This window comes from Pygocentrus nattereri, chromosome 6 (assembly GCF_015220715.1).
Source record: "Pygocentrus nattereri isolate fPygNat1 chromosome 6, fPygNat1.pri, whole genome shotgun sequence".
Taxonomy (NCBI): domain Eukaryota; kingdom Metazoa; phylum Chordata; class Actinopteri; order Characiformes; family Serrasalmidae; genus Pygocentrus; species Pygocentrus nattereri.
Window position 1 is genome coordinate 47,330,391 of NC_051216.1, and position 22,804 is coordinate 47,353,194.

General features: G+C 42.0%; 1 protein-coding gene across 1 annotated transcript in view; it reads right to left on the reverse strand.

Annotated features, from left to right (window-relative positions):
• Positions 1–630: 630 nt before the first annotated feature.
• LOC108443133 (anosmin-1) overlaps positions 631–22,804 on the reverse strand; it is a 92,570-nt gene continuing 70,396 nt past the window's right edge. The window contains exons 7-14 of the mRNA XM_017723577.2: positions 16,326–16,531; positions 12,898–13,042; positions 12,683–12,811; positions 6,704–6,792; positions 5,217–5,388; positions 4,131–4,345; positions 3,317–3,455; positions 631–1,585 (exon numbers count right to left, since the gene is read on the reverse strand). Of these exons, the coding sequence (XP_017579066.1) occupies positions 1,530–1,585; positions 3,317–3,455; positions 4,131–4,345; positions 5,217–5,388; positions 6,704–6,792; positions 12,683–12,811; positions 12,898–13,042; positions 16,326–16,531 (1,151 nt within the window). The 3' untranslated portion in view covers positions 631–1,529. The remainder of the gene's footprint in view (positions 1,586–3,316; positions 3,456–4,130; positions 4,346–5,216; positions 5,389–6,703; positions 6,793–12,682; positions 12,812–12,897; positions 13,043–16,325; positions 16,532–22,804) is intronic.

The window sequence follows — 22,804 nt, forward strand, 5'->3', positions numbered from 1 at the left end:
ACACACTGAGCTCCACCAGCTCACTACTGACCACCCAGCGCACTACACACTGAGCTCCACCAGCTCACTACTGACCACCCAGCGCACTACACACTGAGCTCCACCAGCTCACGACTGACCACCCAGCACACTACACACTGAGCTCCACCAGCTCACTACTGACCACCCAGCACATTACACACTGAGCTCCACCAGCTCACTACTGACCACCCAGCACACTACACACTGAGCTCCACCAGCTCACTACTGACCACCCAGCACATTACACACTGAGCTCCACCAGCTCACTACCGACCACCCAGCACACTACAGGCTGCATATTTTATTTACATCTTAATCAGTTATTCATACAGAAATTCTAAAAACTCGTTGGACTTGCCCTTTAACGAACGTGTGCTGATATGATTCCGAGTCTGCTCTGCCGTGTCCCTGAATGAGCTCCTTATCCAAACAGCCTGAGTGCATATTTCATGCTTCATAAAACGGAACGCAATGAATAAATTTGCTGAGCTGCAGTTCAGTGTTGTGAGCACCGCTGCCAAAGTAAACGGTGGCGGTGGAGAATGTGAGCAGTGTCGGCCGAACAGCCCTCGGATTAAAACGGGTAAACAGGAAAAGTCCGAAACTGGGTTAAAGGAACCGGGGGGATTATTTTATTAATGAACAGTATGTACAGAGGCTAACCACTGAAAAATAACATAACATAGGACTATATTTACAATTACATTTTTTACAAAACGTCTTTACACTGTCAGTTCCAAAAAAAACAAAACAAAAAACCAAAACGAGGCTACGCTAAAACACACACACACACACACATACACACACTCAAATACACATAAATCAAAAACGTGAAATACACACATAAATAAATATTGGCATTCAATGACTGTTTCACAACAAATATCTCTACAGCCAAGAACATATACAGTTTCGTCATCAAAAAAAAGTTCCACACAAGAAGCTATAAGGTCATTAATAATAACAATATGGAATATTACTCCTCATATAAGTCTCTGTTAATCTGTTGAGGGAATATTGCTAATATATTCACAAAGAGGTAACACGGATTATTTTCATGCCTACTGAACAATAAAGGTTTGACATGCACTTTTAACGCTAACGTAACTCAATTTACAAAGCAGATCAGCCTCTTCCCACCAGCCGAAACTCGCCAGGCCTCAGTACCGTCTGCCGTCATTCCTGGGCGAGAAAAACAAGCAGCTGAATTCCCATCGCAGCGTTCCTTCCATCAGAATCCGTAGCTCTGAAGATACATTCATCTATTCGAAATGAGGGGTTGGGGAGGGGAACGCAGACCCTCAACCTTGACCTCCATGTGTTAACGTGGCTTGAGAGGAGGAAAGCGTTTTAAAGAGAATGCTTTCTGCATGAGTAGTCCAGAGTGAGCACATTCCAAACCCAAAGAAAATCACGGAGCTCTGAGCGAAGAAGCAGCTCCGCCAGAAGTCGTCCAGAAGGTCGTGGGCGCTTGGACCCCGAGGATCGCCGATTTGAAGTGGACCATCTCAGTGCTTTCTTGCCGAGGGTTTCTGATGCTGAGGGTGCTGACGAAGTTTGGGCTCTGAAAGGAACATGAAGGAGGTCAGAATCAGCAGCAGATACTCTTGGAAGAGCAGAAACTTTAATATTCTGCGATTTGATTTAATAATATTAAAACTGAGATCCAGTTTTTACTTACAGCTGCACAAAAAAGCACGAAAATTCACAAAGCAAGACTGCCAACGTGATCAAAAGCCCATGGATGAGCTATAAGAGTTTATTTTAGGGCAGAATCAGAAAAACAATTTTAAAAATCCAGATTAAAAATGTCACTGCAAGTGGCAATCACTGGGTCCAAGCACTTTTCACAAATTAGCAAAAATATGCAACAGATATTTTATGTAAAATCAAATCAAATCATGTTTATTGTTATATCACATTTATATAGATGTGAAGGTGAGTGACAGTGCAAGAATAAATTTTATATAAATATATATATATATATATATATATATATATATATATATATATATATATATATATATAAAATAAAACATACTCATCAGACTAAGTAAACGCTTTAATATACACCAGTATTGCACCATTTCCAATGTACAGTTTTTTATACAGTAACATAGGTTGTATATACACATATATAGGTTTGCTTTTTGACTGGTTATGTACATATGTATTTACAGATATATATTCTAGATTATACAAGATATGAATATATAAGATGTACAAGATGCCAATTTATATGTGCAGGTATAGGATTGCTGGACTGCAGTTACAGTAGTCAAGCAGTCAGTGAGTTAAAATACGAAGGTTATGTAGTTAAACAGGTTCAAATAAAATGTGCTTTTGGTCTTTTGGTCACCTTTTCATGTTGTCCTATCAATGTCATCTGTGAATTTTCACAGCAGTAAAGATTTTTATTCAAAATTTACCCTGAAGGTTGTTTTTGTGCCATAAAAATATCTTTTATTCATCATGTTGCACAGCTAGACGTAATCTTGAGTTTAGAGTATGTCTGGGATGTGAAGGTGGGAAAACTCCTGGATCCTATTTTTGTTAAAATTACTTAAAAAGGAGGGTTTTCTTGGCAACTCAACTGCATTCACATTTTGACATGGTGGAAAGTTGCCAAGATAGGCGATGTGGAATCTGTTGATGCTGGATGACTGTGGTTACGAAGCATCTGACAGTAATTATAAACAAAAATCTTCAACAAAATATTTAAAATTTTCTTTCTTGTTGCAAACATGTCACTAGAGACATAACTGCATAATTCATATTTCATTTTTCCAATGAACCACATATAAGACACAAAAATGTCAACAAAAAAATCTCCTGTGAATTATTTGTTTTTTTTGTAATTTAATGATTATTATTTTAGAAATTTACTAATGCTTAATCGTAAGTCTTAATTTCTACTTAGAATTATTTTGGATCTTGAACAAAACAACAAATGTATTTTGGTGCAAAATGCAAAATTACTGTTGTGATTTTTTTTTTTTTTTGCCATCTAAATTTAATATCCAGAATTGAATTAAAATCCAAAGTGAATCAATCATCTAAAAATACATTTTGGTGTTATATACAAAATTAGTTTTGTAACTTTTTACCAGAATCTTGTTGGTTGCACTCTTAAAACTAACTTTGTAATCTGTCCCACTCGTACTGATGTTCAATCCCTTTGCCTTTTACCAAAATGACCTCAAACACACATTTTTGATATTTAAAAATGTTTAATTTCTCTAATTACCATTAATATTTTATGGCCCAGGCCTGTTGGTGGACTATGAGAACTTACTGTGCATGGCCGAGAAAACGGTGGGCGTCTGAAACGTCTTCATAGTGGCCGGTCCCTCCCCCACCGTGGTGATGACCTGAACCTCCAGCCTGTAGGAAGTAGCTTGTCTGAGGTTGGACACAACTAGGAAGTTATGGTCCTGAAAAAGTTTTTAAGTGATGAACACAAAGCGAAAAAATCAGTAATCTACACAGCCGAGTTAAATTAAATCCAAATATTAATATATCTTCATATAAAAAGGCCTATATTCCACACTTTTCATCACATCACACATTTTATAAAATTAAAATCTAAATTTAATTTGTAATAGAATAAATATCTGCTTTAATTCAAATCAGATTTATATCTAACTGAATTTCTAATAAAATTAATATCCTGAATTAACTTCTGATAAAACTAATATGCAGAACAAAGTTCTAATAAACTGAATATCCAGATTTAAGTTCTAGTAAAATTAGTATGGAAAATTAAATTCTAATCAAATCAACATCCATAAGAGTTCTATTAAATTTAATATCCAGAATGAAAGTTTAATCAAATAAATATCCAGAAAAATTCTTAAAGAAAATCTCAAAACTTGAATATCTGCATTTACCTTAGAATTACGTATTCACAAAACACTTAAATATTTGCTTGTATACGTTTGAGCTATTCCAAACTACACTTAATAAGTTATTATTAATTAAAATAAAATAATTGATTCCAAACTTTTTCCTGCAGTGTATGGAAGATGTAAGTGGTTTAGGTAGCGGTATGTTAGCATTATGCTAGCAGTTTCCTACAGATTGCATCGGTTTACATTGTAAGCACTAACCGGAGGTAATATCTGGGATTGGGAGATGATGCTGTTGGGGAGGCTGTTCTGTCGGCTTGTTGTGGTAACTTCCGCCCATGTGACCTGGAAGCCTGTGATTGGCTGCTGCGGCTGTGGGCGGGACACTCTCCAGTGGAAGCTTCCGGTGACGTTTCCCTCGTGGGTGCTGAAGGACGCGGTCAGATTCTCTGGTTTCGCCAGGACTTTTGGGACTCCTGAGTTAATTTATAAATAAAACCAAATACAATCCAGAATGAAATAATAAAATTAACACTTGAATGAAAAATGAATATCCAGAATGAGGTCCAAGAAAATGATCCAGTATTAAAAATTCAATTACAATTACAAAACTAATATCTAGAAACAAGCAGTGATAAAACGAACATCCAAAATGCAGCTCTACAAAAATAATATCCAGAATAAAGTTCTATTAAAATTAGTATCCAGAATCAAATTGTGATAAAATTTATATTCAGAATTGACATATGCTTCGTATTTCAGACGTGGTCAATTCTCTAGGCAGATAACTCACTATAAATTGACAATTACAGTCTGTTATTTATCATTTAATAACTTCTTGTCCTCAAAATGCTACATAAAACATCTAAAATAGCTTCTGGTGTTTAGCTTATATGTTGAATTATATTCTATTAGTTATTGTTGTACATAAAATGGCAAAGTGATTCCAAATGGTCATCCATAAACAGAAGCACATGGAGAATAAAGTTTCCAGAAACCGAATAAGCAGCACATACTTTGGTGCCACAGGGAAAAGAAAATCAGGCAAAAGATCCCGCGGCTATAATCCGCCATGGATATATGGACTGCATTTACATAAGAACCGAGTCCCAGCAGAAGGTGAGTGGACTCACCTAAAGGGTCATGTTGGCGTTTCAAAAACACATTATCAAGTGTTTGCAGTTAGCACTATGCTAATTTGTGGGGTATAAGCTTTCATTACTTATTATGTACATTAGCCTCGTAAAGAGGCTGATCGACTACATTTGGACTAAAGGTAAAATTGCGCACGTTAGACTTTTGGTTCATATAAATTCGGAAAATAATTGAGTGTAATGGGTTGCTGACCTCCCTCGCCCGGACAGGTGATTGGTTTGTGGGTTTTGCTCCGCAGTGTGGCGCAGGCCGGGGTGATGAACGTGGTGCTGTCGTCCTCAGAGCGTCGTTTGTTCTTTAGAGTGTAAACACTCAGTCTGTACTTGCAGGAGAACAGCAGGCCGGGCAGGTTGATGTAGTTCTCCTGAGGAACCCATACAAGCTCATTAACTCTTAGTTACTACTGTGGTTTTCAGATTTTACTTATTTATGAATAATCATAGAATTACTTTCAAAAGTAAAACAGCTTTTCTCTTGCTGGTCTTTGTGGCTTTAAAAGACAATTAATACATAAGTAATTGTTATGTAAAGTAATATAGCATATATAACACTATTGAATATATAGTAATATATGAAAATACTCAATATATACATATACACGTATGACTGCACACACAAACTGATCTCTGTATTTAAGCGACCAGTTATAAAAAACAATTCAGCTGTTCACAGAATAATCTTTGGTATGTTGCTTAACAACCATAGCCTGCTATTAGCAAACTATGTTGTAGAAGAACCGTTTGTTGTTATTACTAATAATTCTAAATTAAAGGTGCGCATTTTGGTATATTGTGTTGTATACTGATTTTACTTTGCTTCACATTGTGCCTAACAACAGCCCTTAACAGTGGGGAAATTATATATCACATACGTTATTTATATATATATATTACAGGGAGAGGCATGCATATGTCTCTCAGAGACCCGGGCCCTGAGCCCCAGTTCAGCCGGGCCGGGAAACGTCTCTGGAATGTTGCATTTTCCCAGCACTCCATACAAAACGGATGCGCATCCCCTAGCAACCGGAGCAGAGCACCCTGAAGAATGCGCTGAGCCTTCAGGGCCACTGCCATCCTCCATCACTCTCACTCTCTCACAGCTCTGCTCTCCAGGCTGTTTTCGGTGGGGGTCGAGGTAGGATCCCATTTAAAAATGTGATATATAGGGAAAGCATACTACTACAGTACATTATACTTTGGAATAAACTTACAAAATATTACAATATTTCATTTTCACAGGGCATAAAAGTGGCAGTGTTATATACCAACACCAGCTACTCAAACTGCAGCCTAAAACAGCCAAATGCCTCCAAACGTCCACACTAGGCAGAGCCTGCTGGTTTGTATGGGGTATTTTGGTGAGGTCCGTCTTATCAGTTCAGTCAGTTCAGTGCACAGCAGTGTGAGGCTGCATGTTGTATAATAATAATAATAAACACCTCATTCATAGAGCACTTTAAGGCCACTTAGAACTTTTTTACTAGTTTTTAGAGTTCACATTATGGCTCCTTAACGACTGTATCATTCAGAGGATCCAGTGACCTTCAGAGAAAAATCTCTGATCTTATTTTTCTCATATCTTAGAGCTTCGAGCTCCTAATAGAGGCACGACGCCGACTACAGAACTGTCGCATGACGTCTGAGGTCTTTGTTCACATCTTAAATATAAGCGCCACGAACCTGTGTGACGGATTTCTCTGGCGGCTTCGTCTCGTTGTGGCTGCAGTGCTCGGGCGCCCACTGGACGTGATGGCGGCTCGCAGCAGGATCTATAAGGAAAAGCCCCGAGAGTGAGACAGAGCTGCCAGACTGAGTGAGGTTGGGTTGAATAGTCCTCTTAAGGCTGGGCGATATAGGAAAAATATCACGACACTTCATATGATATATGATATGCGTCATGATATTTCGTTTTTTTAATTTTAGAAGTGGGAACAGACAAAATAAGATAAGATAGACTTTTATTATCCCACTGGGGGAAATCTGCATTGTTACAGCAGAACACAGAGTAAGCAGATAAAGAGCAGTAAGGTAGACAAAAATATGCATCATAACAAAAAATAACAAAACAAACAAAACAAACAAAATATAAGATATACTATAGAAATAAATAAATAAATAAACAAGGCATCTGTTAGCAGAAAAATCTAAAAAATAAAAGTAGAATTTAAAAACTATACAAAGTTACAGTTTACACGTGCAGTTGTATGGATATTGCACATTCCTGAGCAGGTACTGACTGGATATCTCACAGAAATTGTAGATATTGCACAGTAATGATTATAGATGTTGCACAGAACTTGCGTATGTATTGCACTTGTACCATCTATCAGCAGCAGAATAGAACCACATATAAAAATACTATAATTATGATAGTTATGATTATATATCCTGGGAGACTCAGTGTCCATGATTTCCAAAAAAATGTCAAAAGTTGATTCATCGGACCGCCGGACACTTTTCCACTTCCCCTCAGTCCATTTTAAATGAGCTCAGGCCCAGAGAAGGTGGCAGCGTTTCTGGATCCTGTTTATATTTGGGTTCTTCTTTGTGTTTTAGAGTTTAACAGCGTTTGTGGATGCAGTGATGAACTGTGTTCATAGTCAGTGGTTTTCAGAAGTGTTTCTGAGCCCATGCAGTGATTTCCACTACAGAATCATGTCTGTTTTTAATGCAGCGCTGCCTGAGGGCCCAAAGATCACGGCCAGCAGATACTGGTGTTCAGCCTCTGGTTTTCAATGATTCGGTTTCAACCGAATTTCGTAAAACAGATAGTTTGAATAGTTTGAAACGAATGCCAACCAGCGACTGAATAAAGACAAACTTCAGAAGAAACTTTCACAAAACTGCCGCAACCCAGTCCTGGACCAGAAGTGGACACGCAGGGGTATCCATGACCGCGCCCCCAGGTCAAATGTACTCCAAAAAGGTTCTATATAGAACCGTCTACAGCACATTCTCCATCAACGTTAAGAACACTTTCATAATGCAAAGAACCCTGTAATCATGAAATGGGTTCTTTGTTAAAATAGAAGAACCCTTTTTGGTGCTGTATAGAACCCTTTTCAAAAAATCCTGTGTAGAACCGTCTACAGGACATTCTCCATCAGTCTGAAGAAGCATTTCACCATGCAGAGAACCATTTTTTACGCAAAGGTTTCTTTGGGTGTTCATGGTTGTGTATGTCTTTACCAAGGAACCTTTCAAGAACCATCTTCAGGAAGCTGAAAGTCATTGTAAGAGAGACTGAATCTATATTCTAGAGCCGTAGGGAACGTGTACGCCTTATACGTCTAGAGCCTGTAATGAATTTAATTCCCAAAGAACAGCGTGGGCATTGCTGCCAATATCCAGCAGGTGAGGGCAGAGAAGCTGTAGCAGCTGGACGCTCCCTGGACCTCACAGCAGAATTTAATCAGAGTTCAATAAATATTGATTGTTCTGTTTGTGTTCCTCATGTTTTGGTTACTAATCGCACTTTGAATTATTTATGAATGGTATTTTGGCGAAAGGTGGACCGGCCCTCTGGGTCTTTGAGGTGGTCCAGTCTGGCCCCCTCTGGAAAACCACTGGACCCTCCATGTGTGCTGTATTCAATCAACCAGACCAAACAACTCACAGCAGCAGACGCAACACAGAATAAGACTAAACAAAACAACAGGATGACACCTTAGGCAGTAGTACACTCTTTAAAAAGATGGCTCTTTAAGGGTTCTTTAGTGAAGAAAATGGTTCTGTATAGAACCATGGACACTTCTTCAGATTGATGTAGAATGTGCTGTACGTGGTTCTAAGTAGAACATTTTTGTAAAGCGTTCTATTTGGCACCAAAAGGGTTCCACTATTGTTACTAGCCAAAGAACCCTTTACAGAGCCTCGTTTGCTACGAGTGTCAATGTCAAGTCTGTAAGAATAGAACTCTTTTTACTGCTGTACAGAACCCTTTAAAAAAGGTTCTATACAGAAGTATATAAAACACATTCTCCTTCAATCTGAGAACCCTTTCACAATGCTAAAATGCCCCATCGTCATGCGAAGGGTTCTTTGAGTGTTCATGGTTCTATATAGAACCATTTTCTTTATCGAAGAACCCGTGCATGCATGCGCCTGTTTTCTCGAGCCTGACTAGACCTGTTACACTCTTAAAATAGATGGTTCTTTAAGTTCTTTGGTAAGGAAACTGGTTCTGTATAGAACCATGAACACTGAAATAACACTCTGCATGATCAAAGCGTTCTTCGGTTTGATGGAGAATGTGTTCTAGGTGGTTCTATACAGAACCAAAACAAAATTCTTTGACTAACTTCCAGCATTTAAGCTGAAAAGGCGCCTGAAAGCAAAATCAGAGGCCGGTTTTGATTCTATAAACCTGAAGATGCTGATTTGCCATATTTATTCATGAGAACTGAGCCGGTAAAAGAGTCCTTGGCACGGAGAAAAGAACCGTATCCTTCGCAGAACCCGCGGTGTAGAGTAGCTCAAACTCCGAATTGGCCTTAAATGAATGGCGTATGGGCTAAATGAACTTTCCCGACTCTGAAATTAGTGTGGCGGCTACATCGCTGCCAAAATCAGCATCTCTCCAACCTGCGAGCGCAATTAGCCCTTAATGTCCAGAGCAGCGTGTGGACGCGCCGCCCCTGCGCTGGAGCTTCACGCTGCTAATCACCGCTGTTTACACTAACCAGTCGTTTGAGCTCATTATTCATCGGGCCGCTGCCGTTTGGACGTGGAACGCAACTCCTCCGATTAATAATTGAGTTACGCTGCCTCTGGATGGCAGCCGCCGAGATAAAAGGAGCGCTTTGAAGCCCGAGACACGAAAATCTGGAGCTCAGGAGGCTCGCGGCGCTTTTGGAAGCAGAAAAGAAGGAAACATAAACACGGTATGTAAAGCTGATTTGACCGAGAAGGGAAGCGGTATGTAAAACATGAGGAAGGGAACCGAAAAGGAAGCAGGAGGAACAAGGAACACTCAGAACATGCAGAACAGAACGAGTACACGTCCTGTTGACAGCAGCAGTAGTGATTAGTGCCAGATAATGATAATAATAACTGATAATACGGCCATAAATTTATAATACACTGTCAGTAATGAAGGTTCTGTTCAGGAACGCTTTGCGTCCATCGAGGTTCAAACAGTGTAGATGCTCCCTCAAAGGTTCTACAGTGGTTCTAAGGTCTGATTACGGAGCTTAATGAACCATTTTAAACCCTCCCTTTATCCAGGCTGTCCCATTACTGCCGCTATGTCACTTGTAACCACTAACCTAATTAATCGCTGTTCAGTGGGTAAATACAGTCAATAACTGTAAAGTGTGTGATTACAATCAATAACTAATAACTGTAAAGTGTGTGATTACAATCAATAACTAATAGCTGTAAAGTGTGTGATTAATCAATATTAATAATTGTAAAGTGTTTAATTACAATCAATATCTAATAATTGTAAAATGTGTAATTAGTGTTTAACCCTGCATTAATAACTGTGTAATTACAACTAATAAGCACTAACTGTTACGTGTGTAATTGCGATCAATAACTAAACTAACTGTTCCATCTGTAATTACAAGCGCTGACTAACAACTGTTAAGTGTGTAATGAGATAAAACCGTTAACTGTTTAATTACAGTAGTAAACTGTTATTACAACAATACTTCACCAGTGATTCTTGTGTTTAATGAGGTACATAACCATGCCTTAATTACTGTGTAATTACAGCTGATTAAAACGCCCTGTTCCACGTGTAATTACAACCACTATCAACTAACAACTTAAGTGTCTAATTACAGTAGATAACATGCCTTAATTACTGTGTAATTACAACTAATAAGTGTTAATTATAATTAGTAATTTAACAAATAACGGTTGTGTGATAAAAACCGATAACGGTTAAGTGTTAATAACAATAACTCAACTAATAACGGTTAAGAGTGTAATTACAATAAAAAAAATCACTAAATAAAGTATTTAATTACAATCGATAACAAACAATCACTGTTTTAAAAGTGTTTAATTACAACTGAAACCCAGTAACTGTTAACGAGTGTTTTTTTTGTCTTATGTTTAATTGTAATTTTATAGTGAAGCACTTTGTATCTTGGGTTTAGAACTGTTCTAGATAAATAAAGACCACTTTCTCTCCTGTTTTATGGTGAAGAGTGCTCGTGCTTCAGGAGGTGCCGAGTCGAATCACCATCACTCCTGCTAGCGCTAGTGCTAAGCTAACGCTAACAGCTCCAGACACGAAGGAATTTCCCTCATTAGCATCGAGCATGCGGCCGTTCCGTCTCGGGTGCCGGGCCTCCCTCGGCTTTCGGGAGTTTTCCGGATCCGTCACGCGGAGTTTGGCTGAGGTGATGACGTTTATGTGCAGCCTGACGGGACGTCCTGAACGAGAGCTGACAGCGCGGCCTTTCAAGCTTTCAGCATCTCCGCTGTGGCGCTAGCGGCGCGAGCCGCGGGAGAAACCTACACTTTAACCCTTCTGGGGTTCATCAGCGGCGTTTAGGAGAGACGACGTCAGGTCCTGTTAATGAAACCGGGCTGTTTTAGGGCTGCAGATCCGGAACACTGAGGGAACTGAAAGGAGCTGCGGTAACGAGGGGCACTTTGGCTCTTTTCTTTTATTGTGAATTACTGCTTTAACCCTCCAGGGCTGGCGAACGTGCTGGCGCGTCAAACTAGATGTTCCTTGATGTTTCTTTTCACATCTTTGTGATGATCCAGCTCAGAAATCCAGTTCAAACCCTTCCTGAATCCGTAGAGCCGCCCTTTCCATTCTATCTCATCATGAGATCATACGAGACATCCGGAGTTATGAGCCTATGAAGAGGGGCTGAGCGACCGAAACCGAAAACTACCTCTTCCATCCAGAATAGAGGACGATTTTTTACAGTGTCAAGCTAGAAATGCTTCTGCTTACTTTGCCAAGTAGCCAACGCACTTCCAACAAAGGGGAACAGCGTAATTTACGAACTATACACACAAAGGTAACCCACTGGTAACCCAAGGTAATGCTGAATATCAGTTTAGGCCATACTCTTCATAACTTTCATTGTAAATTGTAAGAATATAGTAATATGTGTAGATCATAAAACACATGCTCTGTTAATTTGAGGGGAACTTTTATACCAAAAGAAAATAAATAAATAAATAAATAAATGGAATTAAATTTTTTTTCATGCAGCTACTGAATAATTTGCCTCATGATTTGGTCATGAAAATTCAGATAAAAAAAAAAACGAAATATAACTAAGAGGAAAAGCGCTTAGTAAAGGATCAGGCCAGCCTTTTTTCAAAGGTAGATCAAGATGAACGTCCCCTCGAAAAAGTAGACCTAAAGCCACAAAAGTTTGGGCACCCCTGTAGTGAGGGATCGTGGCAGCCCCCATTGGGTTTCAGAAAGTAAGAATGTGTGATTTGACTGGTTCTCTATTGAGTTTGTGCATCACTTGTGCCCCATACTCATGCTCTTGTGGCTGAATGCAATCAAATCCTCACAGCAGTGTTTCAACATCTAGTGTAAAGCCTTCTCAGAGGAGTAGAGGATGTCACTGCAGTAAAGCAGCAGCAAACTCACTATTAATACCCTTCGTTTCAGGAGAAACGCTGGTGTCTACAAACTTTTGGACATTGTGCTGGTCTGTTGAAGTTAAGTACCTCCTCTCTTCTTCCAGTAAACGCGGACCTGCAGTTGTCCGTCCTGGTAGAACGGCGTGCCCACCTCCAGCGAGCTCGCAGGTCGCTTCCCCGTGGAAAATTCCTCCTTCTTCAGCTTGGTCGGCGATTCTAATCGGACAGAATTTACAATCAACAAACTGTCGGTTCTGAGTTCTAAGGAGCTGAAGGTCGAGATGTATGTAGACGAGTCGTACTTGAGTGAGTGTCCAGCGCGGTGCTGAACTGCAGGGAGGCTTTGGGGCTCTTCAGCCGCACTTGACCCCAATACGCCACGGCCTGCAGCTCCACGGTGTACGAGTTGTTCCCCACCAGACCCTCTAAATCCACCGAACCTTTAGCCTAAAAACAGCAAATACACATGAGGCTGAGGCTGTTGAACAGCTGAGAAACACGTTTTCATTGTTTTATAGACACTGGGCAGTAAAAAGAGAAATTCACCAATTCAACATTGCTGCAATTAAACCTGCTTTACTAACGATCTGCATTTGTGTTGTTATGTATTTGGCAAAATACTAGTACAATCCTAATATCGCTGCAAAACCTGGTATCTCCAAAACGGTAACTTTACAGGAGAAGCAAAAAACATACTCTGCTTTCAATGGAAGTCAATGGAACCAGAATCTTTTCCAAGTCATTTTGGGTCGTTTCTTCTGGTCCATTTGTCATGAAGTTTACACAGAATATAAAGAGTAACAGGTATTTTCAAATTATGCCAAAACCTGAAAAGCAATAAAAATGGAGATACGAGGTTTTCTTCCAACAGCAGCGATATGTAAGAAGAATACAGGCTACAGGTTCATATGTAATGTGATATAATTAAATAGACGTTTTATATAGTACTGTGGAAAAGTCAGAGACCACTCTTCAGAGTCTAAACAGCTAGTAAACTGAAGTGATCAGGTTTTCAGGAGATTGCATGTTAGATAATCTACTTGCATATCACTGCTATCGGAAGAAAACCTTGTATCTCCAATTTTGATGTTTTCCATACAGTACATGTTACCCTTCACACCGTGTATAACTTTCTTGATGAATGGACAAAAAGAAATGAGCTAAAATTACTTGGAAAAATCTCTGGTTCCATTGACTTACATTAAAAGTATAGTAGGTTTTTTCCTTCTCCTGTAAAGTTCCCATGTTGGATATGCAAGGTTTTTTTTCCGACAACAGTGACGAGGAAGAAAATAACTGGACTTAAAATTTTACTGCTGCCTGTTGATTAAAAGCTACAGAGAAAATGTGTCTCCTAACAACCACCTGGAAGAGCTGGTCGACCCCAAAACTGCCCCTATCAGATAAACAGCACCTAAAGCTTTGATCTCTGAGAGAGAGGAGAAGATCAAGCTGCTTCAGATCTGAAAACATCCACAGGTGCTTCTGTCCATCCTTCCACTGTGACAAGACCACTCAGCGCTGTGGGTCTGAAAGGACGTGTAGCTGATCAAGAAGGACCTCACTGAGAAAAGGAGACGGACACATCGAACAAAGAAGCTGGACGATGGACTGACCACCCCAGAGTCCAGACCCCAGCACCACTGAATGGGTTTGATTAGTTCAGAAAATCATCAACCAGCTTCTCAGACTGAGCTTTGGAGGTGTGTCTGCAGGTTCTCTGAGGAGCTGAAAGTGAGGCTCCTGAGAAGAACGGAAGCTGGAATGAAGGGAAAGAGTGGGCACAGCTTCTCCGACATTGAAAGATGAATAAGTGAAAGGGTCTCTGGCTTTTGCACAGTACTGTATATGTTCAGGCCAGGGCCCGAAGTTTTATTATACACTTCAATAACCTGAGAACAGCTCAGCCGGTTTGCCCTGAAACCCCTGCAGTTGCTGAATAATAAGCCTTAGTATGTAATAAGCCTGGGATTTTAATGGGTTAAAATAAAAGTGAAGGCTTTGCTAAACAATGAAGGATCTGTGTATAAACCTGAAACACTTCTTAACAGACAGTAACTTTTAGGGAAGGAATTATTAAATAAAAATAATAATATTGATGAAGTAACTGGCCTGTCCTGCCCATCCACAGCTAAAGCCCCCAAACAGAATCCTTTCAGAAGAGAGTGATTATTGGAAGCATATGTGCTCTGTGTGCACCAACATGGTGAGAATTTCCACTCCGAAACATCAGAAAGCCCCCCGGTGCTTGGCTACCTCATGCTCAATTCTGGAGCGTTCCGCCAGCAGCGGGCGTTTGATTGGATTTAGTTATTGGCCGTGTTTGTTTTGGCATTCCTGCTCCAGCAGGTCACTGGGCGGTACACGTGTAAACAGACAGATCCCACAATCCAAACCTTAAAGCCTTCTGCGACACATCTGTCAGGTATTAAACAGACCCGTCCTGCTACTCGTTTAAACTGCCCGTGGTAATAACAAGTAAGATAATACAGAACAATAGTTCAAATAACTGGCCACTTTATCAGAAACCCCTCTCTTGCAGCTCCACCTTGCTGCTGAACGGTTAGTGGATACCATGTGAGCACCATTGCTGTGCTGAGAGTGCTCCACCACACAGATAATATCTGAGCCACGGTTTCCTGTGGTCAGAAACTGACCGATGATGAAGGGGGCAGATGAACTGTGCAGCAACGAATGGACAACAGTATGTAATAGTACATCTAAATAGAGCTAGAAGATTGGTGTTTCTAATAAAGTGGCCAGTGAGTGGAAGCACAAGGTGGGTGTTTCTAATAAAGCGGCCAGTGAGTGGAAGTACAGGGTAGGTGTTTCTAATAAAGTGGCCAGTGAGTGGAAGCACAAGGTGGGTGTTTCTAATAAAGTGGCCAATGAGTGGAAGTACAAGGTGGGTGTTTCTAATAAAGTGGCCAGTGAGTGGAAGTACAAGGTGGGTGTTTCTAATAAAGTGGCCAGTGAGTGGAAGCACAAGGTAGGTGTTTCCAATAAAGTGGCCAGCGAATGGAAGTACAAGGTAGGTGTTTCCAATAAAGTGGCCAGTGAGTGGAAGCACAAGGTAGGTGTTTCTAATAAAGTGGCCAGTGAGTGGCAGAACAAGGTAGGTGTTTCTAATAAAGTGGCCAGTGAGTGGAAGTACAAGGTAGGTGTTTCCAATAAAGTGGCCAGTGAGTGGAAGTACAAGGTAGGTGTTTCCAATAAAGTGGCCAGCGAATGGCAGAACAAGGTGGGTGTTTCCAATAAAGTGGCCAGTGAGTGGAAGCACAAGGTAGGTGTTTTTAATAAAGTGGCCAGTGAGTGGCAGAACAAGGTGGGTGTTTCCAATAAAGTGGCCAGTGAGTGTGAGTACAAGGTAGCTGCGTCTGTAATTACTAATATCTTTATTTGATTTCCAACACAAAGAATATGATAAAAACATGGCAAAGGTGGTAAAACTGGGCTATTCTACTTTTTATGTTAATAAACCAATTTAACGTTTTAAGTTAGAGGATATTATTTTCTTCTCTGGTCACAGATTATTAAAAAAGCTGAAGTTAAACCCCAGTTTCATCAGAGGCTTATTATTCAGAATCCACTGAACTAATACTAATACTAATTACTAACTAATTACTAATACTAACGAGCGTAATTATCCTTAGGCTATTAAAGTGAGTAATGTAAGTCTGGACCCGTCAACCGGTCCTGCCCATTTCAGGGGTTCAGTAGAGATCCTTACCCCACTGGTGGTCTTTCTCCTTTTCTTCTTGGTGGGCACCATTGCTTTTCCAGGAACTGTCCAGCTCCAGAACACTTTGAAGTGATGGACAGGGACATCAGACTCTTCAGATAGTGTCCAGTCTAGCCGAGCGGTCAGCAGGCCATCAGCCCCCACCGACACATTGGTCACCCTCAGACCAGAGGGACATGGAGGAGGGGACGGGTCTGTGGAGGACAGGACAACACGCAAAAAAAACAATATATCATACAAATATATTAAACAGTGTTATAATAATGTTTAATGCTCACAGTGGTGGTGATAGGAACCAGACGTCCACCTCTAAAAGCTCCTCACAGAAAGACACTACATGACATGGTTATGAATTCAGTGCCTGACGTCTGAGACGCTGTTTTACGAATGTTTAGGGAAGATTTTGACATAAAGACCCATTCATGGTGGAGGGATACATAATATGCAGGGTGTTGTGAGGCCAAATAGTTCCCAAAGAATTTTTTTCCAGATTTATCAGTACTTTTCCATCATCGACATTCCATACAAAACGTGAAGACTCGTGCAGGTTCTCTGGTGGACCTGGATAGTAAATAAAATGTCTATATTTGTGTTGTAGTCATGGTGACGTCTGGTTCCCATCACCACCACTGTAAAGAAATTCCCCTTTGAATAATATAGATATGGGAAATTACTGGTGGCTCAGAGTCGGTCAGGCTCTACTCAAATCATAGTCAATAAGACAAGACATGTTTAGTGTCCAAGAGCAGCTCAGTGGTCAGAAAATGACCAGTGATGAAGGGCTAGATGGAGGCTATCGCAAACTGATGAGCTGAAGTCTCCAGCTGGGCAAGATAAACCCAAGCCGCTCTCCTGTAACACCCTCAGTTACATCACTGTGCCATCCAGATGTACCAGCATTGAGATCGGATGGGACGGGTTCAGCTCACTCCCACTGTTCATAAAGACTCAGCCAGAGACCGCCTCAGTCAGACACCGCCTCAGTCAGAGACCGCCTGCGTCAGAGACCGCCTCAGTCAGACACTGCCTCAGTCAGAGACCACCTGCGTCAGAGACCGCCTCAGTCAGACACCGCCTCAGTCAGACACCGCCTCAGTCAGACACCGCCTCAGTCAGAGACCGCCTGCGTCAGAGACCGCCTCAGTCAGACACTGCCTCAGTCAGACACCGCCTCAGTCAGACACTGCCTCAGTCAGAGACCGCCTCAGTCAGACACCGCCTCAGTCAGACACTGCCTCCGTCAGAGACCACCTCAATCAGACACCGTCTGCGTCAGAGACCACCTCAGTCAGACACCGGCTGTGTCAGAGACCGCCTCAGTCAGACACTGCCTCAGTCAGAGACCGCCTCAGTCAGACACTGCCTCAGTCAGACACTGCCTCAGTCAGAGACCGCCTCAGTCAGACACTGCCTCAGTCAGAGACCGCCTCAGTCAGAGACCGCCTCAGTCAGACACCGCCTGCATCAGAGACCGCCTCAGTCAGACACCACCTGCGTCAGAGACCGCCTCAGTCAGACACTGCCTCAGTCAGAGACCGTCTGTGTCAGAGACCGCCTCAGTCAGACACTGCATCAGTCAGAGACTGCCTCAGTCAGAGACCACCTCAGTCAGAGACCGCCTGCGTCAGACACCACCTGCGTCAGAGACCGCCTCAGTCAGACACTGCCTCAGTCAGACACTGCCTCAGTCAGAGACCGTCTGTCTCAGCTTCTACTTGGTCTTCAGCTTATTAAACTGTAAACACTGTCTGACCAGAGGAGGACGGCTCTCCCCTTGTGTGTCTTTGTTCCTCCTAATGTTTCTTCCTCCAGTCTGAGGAAGTTTTTCCTTGCCACCGTCGCCTCTGGCTTCCTCACTGGGGGAAATATGTTATAACTGTGTGTTTTCAAACTTCTGTAAAGCTGCTTTGTGACAACATCGTTGCAAAAAAGCGCTAAAAAATAAACTTGAAATGAATTGAATAACGTGGCCAGGGAGGGAACACCTCCAGCACAGCAAAAGCTGCTCCATCATGGTCCGTCATCCATCAGATCCCGCTGCCATTTTTCTTAGCGATGCCGCCTTTAAACTCCCGACAACAAACAGCACTGAGGACCCTGAAGCGTTTACGGTTCTCATGAACAGAGCCAGACATCTGCTCCCAGAAACTGTTCCCACACTCACTTTAGTCATCAGACACAATGAATGATGGTTTGCATGCCATGTTTCCAAATGACATATAAATAGATACAGAAAGTATTTGGACATTTGTACCATACTTAAAATGCATTCAGTTCACTGTCAAGCCAAGTGGCGTTTATTTTCAACAGGCCATTCCAACACGGGCATTCACTACTTGGTAAGGTGTTTTTTCACAAAGTAGCTGCTGATTTCTGCAGGTCTGCGTCCAAAACTTTGTCTTTGCAGTCTTTTGAGTTCACGATCAGCAACACCCGTGTAAGAAAAACAGCTCCGGACTTCGACGCTTCCAGCTTTCTTTCTCCTGTCGTGCTTAAAGTGTTTTTCTCTCAAATATACTTTAAACAACACTTTCACCAAAATCTCTGAACAGTTTGTGAAACAAGAACGTGTTTTTAAAAATATTTCAATCCACTGGGCGATAATTTAGCTTGTTTCAAGCATATTTCTTCAAACGAGCAAAACTATCTGCCGACATTTAGTCCTTTGCAAACGTGTAAACAAGCAAACCTGGTCCAGTTACATGTTGTGTTGGTTTTCTCTGTGAAAATAAGCTGATGTGTCCTATACAGGGAGCAAACGTATAAAATGTGGCATTTTTCTGCGCCTTATTTTTATTTATATGCCTGTGCCATAACTTTTGCACAGGCTGCATTGTGTGTTTTTTCCCCCACATATATTAAAATCAACACACAGTCAGTAACTGTGCCTTAAAATGTTCTCTGAAGAGGATGTGAACTTTTCTTTCACTTAGAAACTCAACAAACCATGGAATTTTCTGGCCACCTAAACGTTTTCAAAACAGAATCGTCTTTGAGTCCAAGTTTAAAGACGACAGCGAGAAGTCAGAAACCCCAGAATCAGGTCTGTGAGAGGTCCTGAACACCTCCACCCAGGTTTTGACGTAGGCCTAGGTAGCACCACGCTAACTGCCATGCATAAGCTTCCATCCAAGCTGTCCCAAACTTGGGATACAAAGTCTTTTGGCCGACCAACTATGTTTGGAGTAAGGAGGGAAATCTGGGTAAGTCCGATGTTTAGACTGGTAGTCACTTCTGTGTTTTACAATCTCCTTCAATCTGCTGCTCTTTAGAGAAAGCCTCGGCCAGCAGGCCGGTCAGAAAACCTGGTTAGACGAGCGTCTCGGCCATGACGTCAACTCAGAGACTCAAACAAGAAAATGACCCAATTTAGGAGCCAATCAGTTTCCTCTTTATGCCACAATCCGCTCCCACCTGGAGGCCATTTCACCCACTCCGGCTAGCGCTGCGTGTCGCCGGCAGCCTAACCTTCAGGATAAATACGCCAGCGAAGCTTTCGCAAATTGCTCCGACAAATGATGTTGGCAGGAAATTGAAATCATATGATGGACCTAACGTGCTGCGTGAGGCCTAACACGCTCCTCGACGTCTGGTCAGCAGAAAGGCAGGAAGGGTCAGAAGGCGAACGTGATCTGACTTTGCACGGCTTCATTAGCGAGGGTGAAGCAGACGTAGCGATGTTGGAGCGACGCTCTGGATACCATGACTGCTGTCTTTCAGCTGCAGTGAGACTTTGTCCAAAAGCCTAACTTAAACAATTCCCCCATCACCTCAAACGCTGTCGGGCAGCCACGACTTTGCTTCCTAAGTTTTAGTAGTGACGCTACTGACGGAAGAGCGCAGCATTCCGTACAGTTCTTCGGCACTTTTCGCGTTTCAGTAGTTATTGTGGAAACACCCAAAGTCATATAGGACATAATGACTGGACGGACTCTCAATCTGCCTGTCTTCGTCATCGGTTTGTGCCGTGAGTATTCCGCACACCAGCTTCCACAGAAGGAACAGTTTCCGTACAGTGTTTTCCCTTTTAGTTTTATGACATCTAACTGCATAAAAATAGACATTAACTGATTATACTGAGTATAAAAGTGAATTAAAAGGAACAATAGGTGCAGTGAATGAGGCTACCATGGGAAAAAGCCTAGTAAAGTGAGGCAGTGGTGTGGAGCCCACAGCTGCAAGGAGTCTGCTAAGGGAACTTAACTGATGGTGTAAACTTAGGCCCTGTCCCATTTCACCCCTCGCCCCTACCACTCAGCCCTTAGCCTTTCGTTCTGCGTTCACGTCTAGGGGTGGGCGTCCTGATTCTTGTTGAGATAGAGGGGTGGGGTGAAGTGTTGGGGTTACGTGACCCTCCAAACGGAGGTTTTTCAGAGACTCCAAACAGAGAGATACGAGAAAAACAGAGAAACTGGAGAACAAGAGACCAGAGACACCCACAGATGTGAGTTTTCTGCATTAAAAATTATGATAACCACAGAATTATCTTTAGTTTAGTGTCGTTTTGGTGTATTTTGGTTGTTTTTCTTCAGAACAACCTGGAAAAATCTCCAATAGCATGCTAACGTCTCGGTAGCTATCTAGCTAACTTTCCCGTTCCACCTTAAATAGTCCGGCAGTTCTGACGCCTGAAACTCCATTTAAGGTGGAACGGGAACATTTGATAGAGAATCTGGAGAATCTCCAACTTCAGCTTCACATCACTGAAGAATTAGGGGGGGTGATAATAAATAACTGCCCCCCTCTTTGAAGGCGTATGATCCCTAAATGTAACTAAAGCCCAGCAGTGAGGAGCTGAACTTTCCCCTCCTCTGCTGTCCCTGCAGACGGGCAGGGTCGCATGCTTAAACATGCTTAAATGCTTTTTAACTGGCTGGGAAAGTTTCCCAGTCGCATCCCAGCGTTTCCCCAGCCGTTGTGCTGATGGTCGGTCACTATTTACACAGATTTGATGTCCAAACCCAGCTTAGATGGTCTTGCCAACCGTTTTGGTGGAAACAAGGACGTATGACAATGTCTCAGATGTATCGGGGCTAAATCTCTGTAATCAGACTGAATGGAGTTGTTAGGTGATCTCTAAACTTGACTGTGTGGTTTCTGGCACTGTGTTATCTACAGTGGACAAAGGTAATGATGGCTTATAGACGACCGCCACTACTGCTCTGACGTACTTCAGCTACACTGCTTTCGGATCCAGACGATGACCAGCACTCCTGTCTGAAAAAGCGGAGAAAACAGCTCCCTTCAACTTTTATTTCACTCGCAAAACCTGGCGTAATCCACCGTCAGGCAACTGCCTGTGAGACTGTTCGCCCAGTCAGATCGGGCTGGAAAGAAGTGCCTCAAGCTTTGGTGCATGTAAACCAAGTGCTACGCTAAATACCTCTTTCATGTCGCTTTACATTTAACACGGCGCTGCGCCTGCTAATCTGCGGCGGGGATCTTAAGCAGACACCTTACCTCACTCTCTGGCACGCCGACAAAGCCCTGCGTGCATTTCAAACCTGCAATATCCCCTCGCTAATTCAGACGTATTACACTTTATGTGAGCATAAAGTGGGAAAAGCCTGTGTAGACGAAACTCCTGCTTGTTGGAAGTCTAGCAGGCTGCATGCGGCCTGAGCGCGCCTCCTGCTCCCGCTCTGAAGCTTCGGCATGAATTAGGCTGTATTAAAATGCATCGGAAAAGTTTTGGCTGCACTTTCCTCCCAACTTTGGAGGAAACGTTGATGTTGAAGTGTAAAAGAATTAGCTCAACCAAACAGGCTGGGCTTGGAAGGTAGGAAGAACCAATAGGCCGATTAGCGGCAGCAGCTTTTCTGACTTAACTACTGATTAAAAACTGTGAACGTGTGATAATTTGTCATTTACATCTTAATCTGAGGTAATCATCTGATTAACCAAAGCTCAATGACAGTATTTGTCTCTGATCTCTTGAGGAAATGCTGAGGTCGAAGTGTAAAACGATTAGCTCAACCAAATAAGCCAACGTGGCTAACAATGTTGGAAGCTAGTAACCACCAATGAGCATGTCGCTTGCTTATGGCTAGTTGTGGGCAGTGCTTTTCCATCTGCTGTCAGCCATTCTTTGAGATGTGTGGTGCTGCAGTTCATGTTCTCCATATCTTGATCTGAGGATTACTGCCAATCTGATTATCATGGCAGAAGCAGCGAGTAAGGATAGGATTCTGACTGAGATACTAGCTGAGATACTGGCTGAGATTCTGGCTGAGATTCTGGCTGAGATTCTGGCTGAGATACTGACTGAGATACTCATTGAGATTCTGGCAGAGATTCTGACTGAGATACTGACTGAGATACTGGCTGAAATACTGGCTGATATATTGGCTGAGATGCTGACTGAGATACTGGCTGAGATACTGACTGAGATACTGACTGAGATTCTGGCTGATATACTGGCTGAAATACGGGCTGAGATACTGGCTGAGATGCTGACTGAGATACTG